Below are 14,929 nucleotides of genomic sequence, written 5' to 3'. Positions count from 1 at the left end.
TGGCAACGTGACAAAACTTTTGCATTTTTTATTATAAACTGAGTCTGCTGTACTCTAGGATCTTTCTTTTTATGGAAAGGAGCACAGCTCTTTACCTGTTGGATCTCTTGCAAGGAGATGGGCTGGACTGTCCCGAGGAGCTGGTACTCAGAGTGCTATCAGGACTGCTGAGGGAACACACACGGTCAATGTTCAGGGTGTTCTGGCAGGCTTCGCAGTCAAGGCTTCCTTTACACCTACCACACAAAAAGAAAGTCAGCAAACACACCATCTCCTATTCGTTCTTTCCCTATGCCACTGACTTCCATGCAATTATGGAATAAAAAGGGGGAAAATATTAGAGAAGGTCCCTTAAATGTAAATCAACGTTGCTTCTTTTACACCCAAACCAGATTTGAAATCTTTTCTGAGTTCTTTTGGAATTCTGCAGAGACTAAGCACGCATTTTTTGAAAGCTACTAAGGGAATACATTTTTTACTGAATCAATACTGAAACAAGTAGATAAAGAGATTTCACTACAACAGTTCAGAGCCTTGAAACATTTGAAAAAGTTTATATTTAAAATACTTTAAAGTATTAAAGTTACTCCAGCTCAGAATCATTATAAGTAATAATAAAGTCAAGCAAATATATTAAGCCCACATTTAAAATGATATATGCTTCTTTCATAGCTTTGTGAAAGAAAACTCCTTTGGGGGACTATGCTCAGCATGTTTTTATACCAAATGCACACCAGTTCATACTGTTAGAGAAGTATTTTTTACCCATGTGTATGTAATGTTATCTACTGGATGCTATCACTGGAATGGTAACATGGATTAGACGAAGCTGGAAGACTCATCTTCAACATAAAAGAGGGTATGACAGTATTAAGCAAAAAAAAAAAAAGTATGCTGGAGCTAAAAGCATTCAGTTTTGACCAAATTTGTTACAAAAGGATAACAAAGTATATGTTTCCTGTTGCAAATGTTCAACTTACATAGATTAATGAGGCAGGCTTTTGCAAGTATTTTTCACTTACAAATACTGCTACAGAGTTAACTTGGTAGTGAATTGGATTAGATGTGGATTGTTTGCCTTTTTCTAACTCGGATTCATAGTACCAGCTATACTTAAGTAACACCTTAATAAAAATAAACATGGATTCTTACTCTCTGAGTGAATGTGTTTGTCCTATGTCATCTTCATCCGTGTCACTGCTGATGGTGATGACGCTGACGGCTGGGCTGGGGGAGCCGGCGATGAAGATAGCCTGCCGCTCTTTGCTGGGGAGAGGGGCATCAGGGTCCAGCCTGACCGACGCTTCGCAGCAGTTACTCTCCTGTCCTTCTGAGTTATGATTGTCCTGTGCTTCTATACAACTTATTCTCTTTACAGCCTTCAGGTTAAGTATCTTTGGAGACAGAAAGGCTGAGTTTTGGATATTGGTATTTTGTAACGCGTTGCTCCTGCGAAGAAAACACACCGTTTTGACATTTAGTGAATCTCTACCAACAGGCCTGAAAACTGTACTGTTGTCAACAAACCAGCAAAAGCAATGGAGGTTAAAACATCGATTTTCTAAACTAATACACAGAGAAACATAAAACAGGAAAACCAGTCATAAATACTTGGCTTATATTATATCATATATTAATAATAAATAAAAAATAAAAAACCACACTAACAAGAAGCTACGTTGCCACATCCAAAGTATTATCCAAAGTAACATCTAAGGCAGAAATTTGCAACAACATTGAATACAGTACATTGAAAATCCCATTTTCTTAAAAAGAAACTAAAATCCCATTTGGGTGAAAAACAGGCAAACAAAACCTGTCCAGGTTTCCTGCAAAGATTCTCCCTGAAAACAAAAGCTGGTAGTCTCTGGATGAAATCCTTACTTAAAACAAGACTGCTGAAATTGCCCTCTGCAACCCACACTTTCCCCTTTACTGAGCATCCCACACCTTTGCAAATACTTTGTATGGCAGTGGGACACATTTTCTTCAGAGGGCAGATAGAGTATTTTTGGCCACCGGTGAAAGACAGACTGCTCTTAAGAGGATTATAAGGCATTTTGCAACGCTGTTATATAGTATCTCTTTATTTTTAGTTGTCTAAAGCTGGTATGTCCTCACGCACATAAGCTTAGGAATATCCCATTACAGCTACCTCAATGTATTTTTGTACCTTCCCAGAGCCTTATAGCTTTTGTCCCAAAAGACAACTTTACTGCCATGATAGGCCCATACTAACCAACAGGAAATAAAACCTCTTACTACTGCAAGTATTTTTCCAGCTAGCCTGTATCACCAAAGTTACACTGAAAATTTATGGCAGAAAGAGCAAATTTTCCCAAAAGACAAGGTGTAAGTACAATTGTCACTAACAACCATGTGTTAGTGTTACTTGTTAGTGTTACTTACAACCATGTGTTACTTCTACAGGCTATTCCCTTGCCCACCAAACAGCAGCTACAGGTACACTATCTCTTTGAAGGTTAGAGATGTTCTACCAACCTGTTCTGACACAGCTTGTTCCTCTTGGTAGCTGCAGGCTGAGGCCAGACAACATGTGCAATGCCCACACTGATGGGCTGAGGGGCAGACAAGGTTATCTGGTGTGTTAAAAGAGGCTGTGGTAGCATTGAATTGTAATGGGTGCCCTGGGTAATCATCTTCCTGAGGAAAAATAAAGGCAGATTTAAATTGCCAGTCATTTGAATTACATCTGTAGATGTTGTCAGACCAAAGCCATTAAGGTATTGCACAAAAATATGTGGGCTTACCCCCAGTCTCCCAGCCTCTGTGGGCCAGCCACAGGATCAGAGGGCAGAGATGTAGCAGGAGCTGCCACTGGTGCTACTTGCTGCCAGGCAGGGACCAGTATTTGCTGGGTCTGGTTCGACCACGTCTGTTGTGAAAGCAGAGAAGATTTCAGGATGCAAAGAACAACTGAATTGACACTAGCCACTTGTAGCTCAGCACAAGACACAAGAGGGACTATAAGGCAAAAAGTGTCTACGACCTAGTAATAAAACAAGTAAGGTTTTTATTTAAAGTAAGCCAACCTGAGAAAGGATTCCTGCTCGAATCTGTAGTGGCTGAATCGCGTGGGCTTGGGTCACCAAGGGAACTGCGTTATCCACCCTTAGGGAGAAGCTGGTGGGTTTACTATGGTTTGTAGGAATTCCTGTCGGGGAAAAAAAAACACACACCCAAGCTTTAAGCAAAAGACTGGTCCTGCATATGTTTTCGGAGCAGAATGCAAACATAAAGGGCTAATTTTACAATATTTTACTGTTTCTTTTCTTGATGTGTTTAGGATCTAATTCCATTATTTAGACTTTCAAAACAAATAAATCAACACCTAAAAGATTTTTGCTCTATTACGTATCCGTGAAAATATTTGATGCTGTCATTTCCAGAAAGCACTGCCAATAGCTACTATTTGGAAAGAGACTACTAGAAAGCGGAACGACTCTGGCAGAGAGTTCTGCAAAGCTAAGCATTTCACTCCTTATCACAAATTACATTAAAAGAATTTGAAAGGAAGCAGACAAAAGTAAGCAGGAACTGAATTTCAAAGCTTCTCATAGCTGACTGCTGCACATCTCACGCTCTGTATTTCCAGCGAGCTGAAACCCATCCCTCTTAGCTCTTAGAGCTGGCAACGCCTCATGTATAAACCCTCTATTTGTTACCAATGCTTTTATGGGGAGCAATGTAAAACTTTCTGTGTATGCCATCAAACTGCAGTAGAATCCATAATCCTACCCCTCCTTTCACCACAATAATGCAAACCATAGCCCTGTTGGCATATTAGCACAAAAGCATAACAGGAAAAAGATGCATCTCGTGCTCTCTACAGATCCTCACAGGGAACTGACAGATGTAAAGCAACACTGCAACTACTGATAACAATTTTTAAGATAAAAATGTTAAATTAAAAGGAAAGACTATTTTTTTTTTTCCAATACTGCAACAGAACAGCTATGCTAGAAGAAAATACTGGCTGGGTAAACATACTAAATTCATCTTCTAACTGCACTTTGCATTTTGTGCTTTAGTCAAAGACTAAGCACCGGTGACTGCTAAAGAATTACTGAAGATTAAAAGTGGGGCTTTTTTAAAAACCTTTACAATAAAGAATGAAAGCAAATCTTCATTCGCTGTAATTCTCTCATGCCGTAACACAATACTAAGTTATAACCATGCACTCCAAAGCTTTTATTGACTAATTTTTTCCATACAGCCATCTAGGACAGCAACATCTTCACTCTGCCAGAAGCAGGGAGCTTTAGCTCTTCAGATATTCGACACAGCAGCCGAGCAGGGAAACCTTGAAGCAGTGCCAGATACCATTAATATCCCTTTCCCTCTGTGCCAGCGACTCAACTTGTCACCTATGTGATGAAAACAATCTATTGCCTTCATTCAAGCTGTAGCAGAACTTAAATTGGGAAATTTATCGTCATACTAAGAATACAGTGTAGGGATCACAGATAAAGTGTTTGCCTGTATTGTTTCCGTTGCCATAATCACTTTATTCATCTGGGTATAATCAAAACAGTAGGGTTTTTAAAACATGGAGTATCACATTGTACAAAGCACATATACAATTTAAATAGGAAATTACTTAGCAATACTAAGTGCTCAGAAGGAAATCTGTATGAAGCTGTGCATTTAGCCTCTGACACTCTGCACGGTGAGTACCCAGAGCTTTCATGAGCTTCTGGAACCCAAGATAGATGTGGCAGCCACAAATCACATTACTGATAAAGTCTGCTCTGTCAGAGATAAGGACTTCCTGGGCTCTAAGTTCAGCTTAAAACTGTTTTGGGCTTTGTTTGGCTTGGGTGTTGGGTTTTTTTCCAGAGTTTCTATAACTTCAAATTGCGGAGGGAAGTCAAAGGAGGAGTCTGAAAGTTGTTCTTAAAAAAAAAACCTTAATTCCTATGAACTCCATCATTTCAAGATCTGATCTCAACATAAAGCTGAATGTCACCAAGACAGATAAATTGCATCTTTAGAGATGAAGACTACAATCAAGTTAACTTAATAAGCAAACAATATAAACTACCTATCCCTCTCCACAAACAACTATTACTAGGATAAGAAAGGCTGGTTTTCATCAGTTTATCTCTGATCAGCCCATTATAAAGAGAAAAAACAAGTTTTGCCTGATATGTTCTGAGATCTAACTGAAGTTTTAAAGAATCCTCCAAAAAACAGGACCTACATTTGCATAATGCAAATGCATTTGTTTAGGGGAACGGAGATTAGCTGCACTACCGTGTGTCCTTTTAGAGATGCATATCCTTATTTGATTGCTTTCCACACCACGGAAACACTTCTGTGCTAGCATTTCCACCTCGCAGCTTCCAGACCTTTCTGATGATTGAACCCTCAGCCAATTATTTCTTTCCATAAATACAAAATTGAAATGCTTAAAACAATCTTAACCTTTGTAATAGAGGAGAGTTCAGCCAAGCTGCCCTTTCCTCCTCGCAGCACGATGCAATCAACATTCTCCAAGATTTAGTTTCAGCCACCAGAAAGCTGCAGCAGTTCTATCTAGCATTTTAACCACGGGACAGTAAACATGACACTGTTTACATGGGGCAGCTACAATCTTAAATGAAGCCCCAAGTTTCCAGCTGTTTTCTTAAACATTCACTTGGAAGTCCAATAAAAAAACCCCAACTTTATTATCCAGATAGATTTATCACAAGAATTTTTATATTTTCTTATCCTTATCCCTAGGATACCTTAGGGAGGGAATTGGGGGGAAAAAAAAACCAAAACCCACAACAAACAAAACAAAAAAGAAATCTAAACAAACCAAAAGTGCCAAGCAAACCACCATAACCAAACCAACAACCAAAAATTGGAAGTCCAATAAAAAAACCCCAACATTATTATCCAGACAGACTTATCACAAGAACTGTTATATGTTTTTCATCCCTAGGATACCCTAAGGATATAGTTTGGGGGGGGTGGGGGAGTGGGGAACACAACAAAAGAAGAAACCCAAACAAATCACCACAACTGAACCAACAAACAGAACCCTGACACACACAACCACCAAAAAAGAAACAAAGAAACCACACCACCACAAAAACCTACCACAACACTGATATTCCCCCTAACTTTCTTGTTTCCTCTCAAATTTTATTTCAGAATACCCTGTGTCCCTCTATTTTAACCAAGATATACATATATGTATACCTACCCATCGTGGCGAGGAGAGGAATATGAAGATGGGCTCTGGATTTTCTGCAGATGCTGATTTGTTTTTTCCTTCAGAAAAGTGCAATCTGACTCACTTGCTAATTTTTTCATGACATAATTAAGTTCTATAAATATATAGCTTAAGTGGATATAATGGAAAATTCAAATACCGATAACAGACAGCAACATATTTCAGGAATTTTTTCATGACATAATTAAGTTCTATAAATACATAGCTTAAGTGGATATAATGTAAAATTCAAATACTGATAACAGACAGACAGTAACACATTTCAGGAACTGTAAAATTAAACATACCTTGAAGAGCTGGAGGACATATAATCAACGCCTGTTAATTAAGTTCTATAAATATATAGCTTAAGTGGATATAATGGAAAATTCAAATACCGATAACAGACAGCAACATATTTCAGGAATTGTAAAATTAAACATACCTTGAAGAGCTGGAGGACATATAATCAACGCCTGTTGGAAAACATCACTGCAACCAAACTGAGCAGTTCCTGCCTGCAGTGGTATCCCTTGGTGCAAAACTGAATGGGCAGATGCAGTTAATGCCTGCGGGAACAGATTCAATACAGGCAACATTATAACTGTGATGATAAATCTCTCACACGCTTGTCCCAACAGCTTACAGAATAAACAACTAAAATAACTTCTAGAAATTAACGTTTCAAATACATTTCACCGGCAGTAATCCCGTTTGGCCACCGGAGGGCACTATAACACAGCACTGCTTTGCTATGGCAACGCCAGTGCCTAACTTAATTTTGAAACACTGAATTCTAAATGGTTTGTTTGTTTGTTTGTTTAAAAAAGCATTAGGAAAAAATGAGAGTAAAAGACAGAAGATTTTGTCACTTAGTCGATGCACTTTTTCAATTATGAAACTAATTAGAAACTATATAGATTAGATTAGAATTTATATAGCTAGAAATTATATAGATTAGAAACTATTAGAAATTATAATGGAATTTATAATTTTTTAAAAACGTGGTTTTACCTGACTCCTTACTGGGCCAATTTTGGTAAAGCTGGCAGTCAGATTAGCTGCACCGCCTGAGGCAACTGGTCTCATAAGTGATGTTTTATTGCGATTACTCGAGTCGTACAAATTTGATCTGCATTTGCAAACATCCATGATATGAAAACAGGACTTCACCCTATCAAAACAGGAAAATAAGTTGCTTTATTTAGAATTTCATGTTGTTAAAATGTATAAAACAATTCCCGGGAGCAAGGAAAAAAAAAAAAGTTCAAAGCCCACATAGACAGAGGCAGAGAAAAGAAATACTGCTGGTACTATGTTCACATCAAGCCTTTGTGATGCCTATTTTAAAATAAAAACACCACTATTTCCTGCTCCTTGTATCTAACACCATTTTCTAACAATTGCATACAAGCAGGAAGGACAGTTAACTAAATGGATGGAAAGCTGTTTCTTTCAGTGAAATGCTTGCCCTTTAGGCAACCCACAGTGAAATACACAATTCCAGAACTGCAAGAAAACATTCAATATATTCCCCATTAACCAATGCATAAAAGAAGTTATCTGAGGCTTTCATCTCAAGAGGAAATGTCCACCCCAGCTCTCAATGACTGACAGGAACTAAGGTTCTTCATGCTTCCAAAAATCAAGCCCAAGTTTCTGCAGTGCTGGAATTTTATCAACCAGGCATATAGATGATAACTTAGAAATCTATAGCCCTCAAATGTTACTTTTCAGAAAAAAACCCACAGTTATTCCAAGTTTCCTTGACCAAGCAGATGTGTCTAAAACTGCAAGCACTTGAAAGAATTCTCTAAGACTTTACAAAAATGACAAAAAGATTTTTCTCTCTGATAGCAGATGAAACAACACTATCATACGCATCAATCACTACAGTGGAGATGTAAAAAAAATAAATTTTGTGTGTTACATACTGGTTGCTGTGAGGAAAATCGAGGAGGTGCTTCATGGTAACAAAAGAATGGTTCAGGGTCTCAGCTGGAGTGATTCTTAAATCAGCATCGATCAGCAACATTTTCTTCAACAGACTGACAAATTCCCTCCTATCTGCCTTCTCTGCCAACAGGTCACTTCCTTCCAAATCCATCACCATGTTCACCTGGAGTTGAACAAAACAGTCAGATAAAAGACACGCATAGTGGTTTAACTCTTTCTGTTATTGCTTTCTGCTATAAAATACTAATATTTAGTTTTATCATGTGGGGCACAGTGAATTTACTAGCTTCACACACACCTACACCCCCCAGTTAAAAACCCCTGAAGGCTTTATTTCAGTCTGGGGCTTGGAATTAAAAAAGTAAGATTTGGGATAAAGATATTTATAGGGTCTAACTTAAACTACAGAGGTAGTTCTCAAAAAAAAATTGCAAACGTGTTAATGCCAATCTAGTGAAAACATTTGAATCTCTGTTCAGGATATGGCAGAGAATAAAAAATTGCCTTCTGTTATTGACTAGAGAACTATAAAGCTAAAGAGAAGTGTGGAAACAAGTTGGTTTTAAAAGGTAAAAAATAATTATATTGATAATTATATTGTTAAGATAGCAGAACTACACTGGAAATTACATAGTTAAGATAGCAGGATCCATAAGCATTCTTTTTTTACCCAGAATGGCAGATCAGACAGAAGAGAAAGTATACAGTATAAATAAAATTAGAGGGTTCCTCCCACCACAAGGACAAGTACCATTGTTTAACACAAGCAATGATAAAGGAAGACCTTTGTAAAAAGCCCCAAGGGTTGACATAGCTATATACATTTTCCTCAGAGCAAAATACAGAGAAAAACAGAGATATACAATAAATAACATACTAAAAGATGTTTATTTTGAACTAGTGGAATGTTTTAAAATCACACATTCCTTTTGCAAAGGCAGAATGCTTTAATACTCACATGCACTATATCATCCAAACTGTTGAAAATATACTTTCTGGCCTCTTTAGACTTCATACCTGTCTCTGCCTCGTGTTCTTCCAATGTCTCAAAAAACAAAAGGAAAACTGAGCTTAGAACTTGACAATAAAAATAAAGGACACTTAAAGCTACAATGTAACTTTACATATTTATTGGTCTAATAAATCTGTTTTTTTAAAAAAAATATTAATATTTCGATTGTATATTTGGACGCTGCTTTGCTGACTGCTTTCATTTTCCAAATTGAAATACAAAAAAATACCGAATTTCATGTCTGAGTGACCACAGCACTGGATTACAATAGGTGGTTTATAAATCCTACAGGAAGTGCTGAAAGCCTAGCAAAACACTGTTTAATCAAACTCTGTCGTGTGCTTGTATTTTTATATATCACAGGTTGTTTTCTATTACTTGTATTTTACACATTTCCTCAAACTCAGACTTATAACTCCGAACAGCAGCAACATCATATGACTGTATAAAAATAAAACAAAAAACAGCCAGGTTCTGTTCAATTTCTTTGCTTTCTCTTTCCTTTTGTTACTTTTATACTTTTGTTCATTTGCATACAGACAGTAGGTGTAAGTATTTTAAATACTGAAGTATGAAACAAACAATGAAATCCCAGAGAATGAATGCGATCACCTCTCAGTGATTTATGAGCTAGAATACCACTTTCTGTTACTATTTAAATTAACTTTGACAAAAACTACAAGTAAAGACCGACGGTCCATACCAAAACTCCTTTTTTTTCCCCCCAAACAGCATTTAGCCTGCTGTGAGAGATTTAACCTCTGGAAGGGAACGACTTCTGAAAGCGGGGAGGGCTGTTTGCATCAAGAACAGATGTGAACTGTCGCCTAACCATCAACCAGCCTGAAAAAGCAGAAAACTGGAATAATCAGGCTGGTGTAACTGGAGAATCCTTACATAAGCGTTGGTGGCAGCACCGGCCCCGGCTGCTCAGCCCAACGCGCGCCGGGGATTTACCCAGTTCCTGCCAAAAGTTACACAACTTGTGCTTTGAGCTCCTCAGCTGGTTGTTACTGGAGTTTTATGTCAGCCCTAACTGTGTCCTTACCCCCTACACCCCCCAAAAAAAACCCTCAGTAAATTTGGTGAAGCGGCGCCGGGAAGTAGTACAATTTTAAAAAATGAAATACAAAAATATTTGCATAGGAAGTTAAAGCTTTGCTTATGGCCGGTGTGCAATAATGTTGCTTAGAGTGTGCAGACCATAACAGTACATTTTTAAAATCTTGTCTGCGTTTGTTGTATGGCAGCTTTCAGCCAACAAAGGCACTTTTAGCATGAGATCTGTAGAAAATGAGCCGTACAGGGTCATAAGGGTTCTTAATTCCCTTTCTCCTACAAACTTCTGGTCCTGAAGCCAGTTTTGAACAAATTTTGACAGAGCAGTTCGGGCCTTGGAGACAAATCCTTTAAAGCGGCGTTAAAAAGCTGTGCCTAAGCAAGAGAAGAACCAAACCAATGACTTATTTAGCACCTCTGGAGATAAAAGGCTTAATTTGAATTCAATGCTTTTCCCCCCCCCACTGGCTGCCCAATAGCACCCAGTCTGGCAGCTGGACCAGACCTGCCCCCGGGCAGCCGTCGGGGTGGAATGGTGGGAATGAGCTCGGAGCATTGGATTGGTTTGGGGGATGGGAAAAATGGAAGCAGGGACTGATTAAAAAAAAAAAAAACCAACACAGGAGATGTGGAAGGGAGTTAACAGTATCAGAGTGAATCTTGGCCTCTCCGCTCGCAAAATAATCCACTCTTTTCTACTGTATTCTACTGTTTACCTTTAATCTCCAACTAGAATATGGTGCATCCGTTTCTCGACAGAAAAATCTCGCAGTTTTCGTTCCCATGCTTAACAACTGCTCTCCTGGCAAGCCTTGAGTCTGTGAAATGTAACGAATCTGAGGAAGGAAGAAGGAAAAACAAAAAAAAAAAAAAAGGGAAATAATTTACCTCTGATTTTCAAAATCTGATCCACATAGCCAAAAACTTGTCATTTCATTGAAAAAGTGGCAAAATGAAGCACCCTCAGAGCACTGTAGCTCGACAACTACATCTTACAAAGGAGAGAAACCTAACACTGAGCGCCTGATACTGCGCTCTCCATCTCCCAGAGAAAGCCATACATAAACAAACCTCTGAAGTGACCTATATAGGCAAGCTTTTAGAGTTCAGTGACAGAAACGAGGAGCTGGGGAGAGTGGCTGTCAGTACCTCCTCAAACCTTTCCAATCCTAAATGTAATATTTTCATTCTAAACAGGAAAATTACTAGGAGTGCTTTGCTTGCCTACAGAAGTTTGATGATTTTTTTTTTTTTTGGCGTACTCTTATTATACAATGCTATAAAAATCCTTCCCGTTTGCTGTTTCCAGTGTATCAGCCTTTTACACGTCTGACACACCTGCATTTCAAGCACTTGGAAAGGGAGTGAGTGTGTGTACAACCTCTAGGCATCCAGGAAAAGATACTGTCCTCATCTCAGAAAATCTGTTACTGAATGCGATGGGAATGGACTAGCTTCATGCCTGAAATGGTCAGGTGCACTTTTCCACTGAAATAATTAACATGCATTTATTCTAGAAGATAATTTACTATGCATTTTTCATTGCCTTTCTTATAGTTGATGATACAAAGTGTTAACTAAAATAGTTAAAATTCAAGGCTTCAGCAGAAATCTGTGGAAAGAACACATTATGATGTGCTTTTAATTAGCGCGCATGAGCACACAATGTTAACTCCCTGTACAAGGGACGAGCTATCCCAGAAGTAAAGCTTCTTTAAAAATTAAAAAAACACCTTCAAGGAAGATTATTTGGAAGAATAATTGGCAATAAAACCGAGCTTGTTGCAGGTCAGGATGGAGGGAGTACGGATTCCAGCAGCCAGGGCTGAAGGTCCAAGGGGAGTGAGGGCTGACGGGCACCGGTCAGGGTCCCATGCCACACATCTCCACGGAGGGGCTGCTGGTGTGGACCAGCCCCTGGAAAAGGTGGAATGGCCAGGGAATAAGGGAAAGAAGGGAAGAAAGTAAAAAATCAAGCGGAGAGAGTGGTGAAATACACCAAACCAGTAACTGTGAGGTAAGGTGAATTCAATGGAAACCAGAGGACCTGAGAGCTAGGAGCACCTGAGAAGAGACAAACTGATGGGCAGCAGAGAGGAAAGGTCTGGGCAAGGCTTCTGCTGAAGTATAAGTGACAGAAAAAAGTGAGGAGGAACTAAATGCAACATTGCCAACTTTTGATGTTTGGTATCCTGCAGCATTCCCTACATCAGAGACTAAAGAGAATCCCACTCTAACCAGAACTCTTTGTAGATCATTTAGTTGTTTTCTAAATACTATAAAGTCTTAGAAATTAGGGGTGGGGGGAAGACAATGCATTGATTCAAAAATTTCGCAGTTAAGCACCTGTGCCTGTTTTTAATGTGTACTAAAGCTCAGAAGACATGGCTGCTTTCCCCTGAGAAGTACAGCTGTTACTGGTTACAATCACAAATGAATATAATAACTTCCTTTCAAGGGCTAGCATGTTGGTTGCCACATGGCAGGGGGAAGTGCAGCACAAAGCCCTCGCCTGTCCGTTTATTTGGTGACACACACCATGTAGGAGGAGGAAAGGAACTTCCTTGGGAGCCATCTCCTACGACCGCTGTACTCGTGTACGCTGAGGAACACCCTGAATCAAATTTCTCTGAAGCAAGATTTGCAGACCTGCTTGATAAGGCTGACCCAAGTAAGGTAATTCCTGCTGGTGTGGAGGAGGTTACGGTTCCTCTTCCACCACAACTTCTCTGACGTGAAGATCACTCATTAAGATGAGTTATTAATTGTTAATGAGTTATTGATGCTTTCAGCAAACTTGAATGATATGTCGATCTTTAACTAAGTGTCTTTTAAACTCAGTATTCATTTGTAAAGCAGGCAGAAAATCTTATGAGCATCAAGACTAACCCCCAACCCATACGGCCCTCTGTGTGAAGTACAGCACCTTGGAAGGTGGTTGTCTTTGGGGACAATGCTGTTTACTTGCACTGTCCAGCAGCATCTAGAGGTCAAGCCTTGTTGGCCCTGGGCCTACAACAGCAAAAAAACAAGTGACAGGAACCAGCTGTCATAAGGACCTGGCTGTCTAAAACTGATAAAAGATGAGCCAACGATGACTATGAAGGTAGGTGCTCTGTGCACCGTGCTAAACTGCCTTCATCTTGCCTGGGTTTTGTACACAACAAGATGGCTGCGGTGCAGCAGGGGAAAGAAGGCCTTTTCTTTTCAAATGTGATGCCATATTAGTCTGAAAAAACATCCTCATAATCATGAGACTGAGCTTTACGCTGTTCCGGCTCTCTGTACAAAAGTCAGAGGCTCACAGCTATGTAAGCCCGTTGGCACCCATTAACAGCCTGGGCTGCTGCCATCATGACAAATCACAAGTTAATTTGAGGAAAGAGCTGGGACACGGGCACTATTCTCCACTGTTCAAATCCCTACTGCACCCTAAGGGACTGAAGATGTGGTCCCAAACCACGTTCCACATCCATAAGCAGAACCTGCCTGTACGTGAGACCATGATCAGAAGACCATGAACTGGGCTTCCAGGTCCCTCCTCACCTGCAGCAACATCCCTTTTAGCAGCTATTTAACAGCAGTATGGGGTCAAAATGAAAGCAATTCTGGAAGTTACATATTTTGGCACTTTTTTTTTTGAAAGTCTAGATCTTCTCCTGCATTTTCTTTCAAAATAAGAAGTAAATATATTTGCTAGGTTCTTGGAAATTTTTGAGACAGCATTACAGATTCTTTCCAAAACCAAATGCCTTTACTTTTTCCTTAAAGAACATAATGAACTGGATGGTTGTTAATAGTTTCCTCTTCCGTTCTCTATTTTAACAGTAATACCCTGCACAAAGGTCTTATAAATGCATCAAGGACTCAACCCATGTTCCACTCCTAGCTTACTTCCTACCCATGACACACTAATTTTGTGTAAATGAAGGAAACTGAAATACTATTACTAAATACTAATAATACTAAATCAACAGGAAAATACATATATCCCCTGACAGTGGTTTTAACAACAGAATTTTTACAAAATTAGGTCTGACCTGTAAGCACAGGGAGCCAAAAGCCCACTACATGCAGATAAGGATTTAAATAAGCTGAAGAACTTGCTGGAGGAACTGCTCCTAAACTCAATGGTGAATCAAAGACATGTAAATTAGTAACAAGCCAGTGCTGTTACATCTGGGATTTTCAGGAGATCTCTTCACTTTTAAAGATCAAATAGGGATATGATTATATTCCTTCCAAATTTCCACATTATGCTAGAAAATTAAAGGCTTCTGAGTGTTTTAAACAGAAAATATTCTACATCTTTCATTAGAAACAACTGATTTTTTTTTTAGTCAGCTCACTAATGTCAATGGTGTCAGTAGTTGAAAACTCCTGACAGCTTCAACAGCTTTAAGCTTTACCATTGCATATATACAGTATTATTGCAACAGTTGATCCTTGCTCCTCATGAAGTAGAGGCTCTCAAATCTCTGAGCTATGCTGGATTTGCAGAAAGCATGAGGAAGTATTCAGAAGGCAACTAATCCTGACATCTGAGCAGACATTCCAGAGTCAACCCCGTTCATGGCAAGCGAAAGAGACATTAAAATGCAATGATAGTAGCCCCAAACTTCGGCTTCCCCCAGAAAAAGCAGCTTCAATACTAACATTTATTTTGCAAGATAGGG

At 39.1% G+C, this 14,929-nt stretch overlaps 1 protein-coding gene across 1 annotated transcript in view; it reads right to left on the bottom strand.

The window, feature by feature from the left end:
• Nucleotides 1–14,929, bottom strand: part of HIPK3 (homeodomain interacting protein kinase 3) — an 89,083-nt gene that overhangs the window by 8,829 nt on the left and 65,325 nt on the right. The window contains exons 5-13 of the mRNA XM_014949273.1: nucleotides 9,141–9,227; nucleotides 8,161–8,345; nucleotides 7,241–7,400; nucleotides 6,672–6,795; nucleotides 3,054–3,175; nucleotides 2,772–2,896; nucleotides 2,503–2,664; nucleotides 1,153–1,449; nucleotides 96–236 (exon numbers count right to left, since the gene is read on the bottom strand). Of these exons, the coding sequence (XP_014804759.1) occupies nucleotides 96–236; nucleotides 1,153–1,449; nucleotides 2,503–2,664; nucleotides 2,772–2,896; nucleotides 3,054–3,175; nucleotides 6,672–6,795; nucleotides 7,241–7,400; nucleotides 8,161–8,345; nucleotides 9,141–9,227 (1,403 nt within the window). The remainder of the gene's footprint in view (nucleotides 1–95; nucleotides 237–1,152; nucleotides 1,450–2,502; nucleotides 2,665–2,771; nucleotides 2,897–3,053; nucleotides 3,176–6,671; nucleotides 6,796–7,240; nucleotides 7,401–8,160; nucleotides 8,346–9,140; nucleotides 9,228–14,929) is intronic.

Source organism: Calidris pugnax, unplaced genomic scaffold (genome assembly GCF_001431845.1).
Source record: "Calidris pugnax isolate Ruff unplaced genomic scaffold, ASM143184v1 scaffold177, whole genome shotgun sequence".
Lineage (NCBI taxonomy): Eukaryota > Metazoa > Chordata > Aves > Charadriiformes > Scolopacidae > Calidris > Calidris pugnax.
The sequence above is the reverse complement of the archived record's forward strand: the minus strand, read 5'-3'. Positions and strand labels throughout refer to the sequence as shown.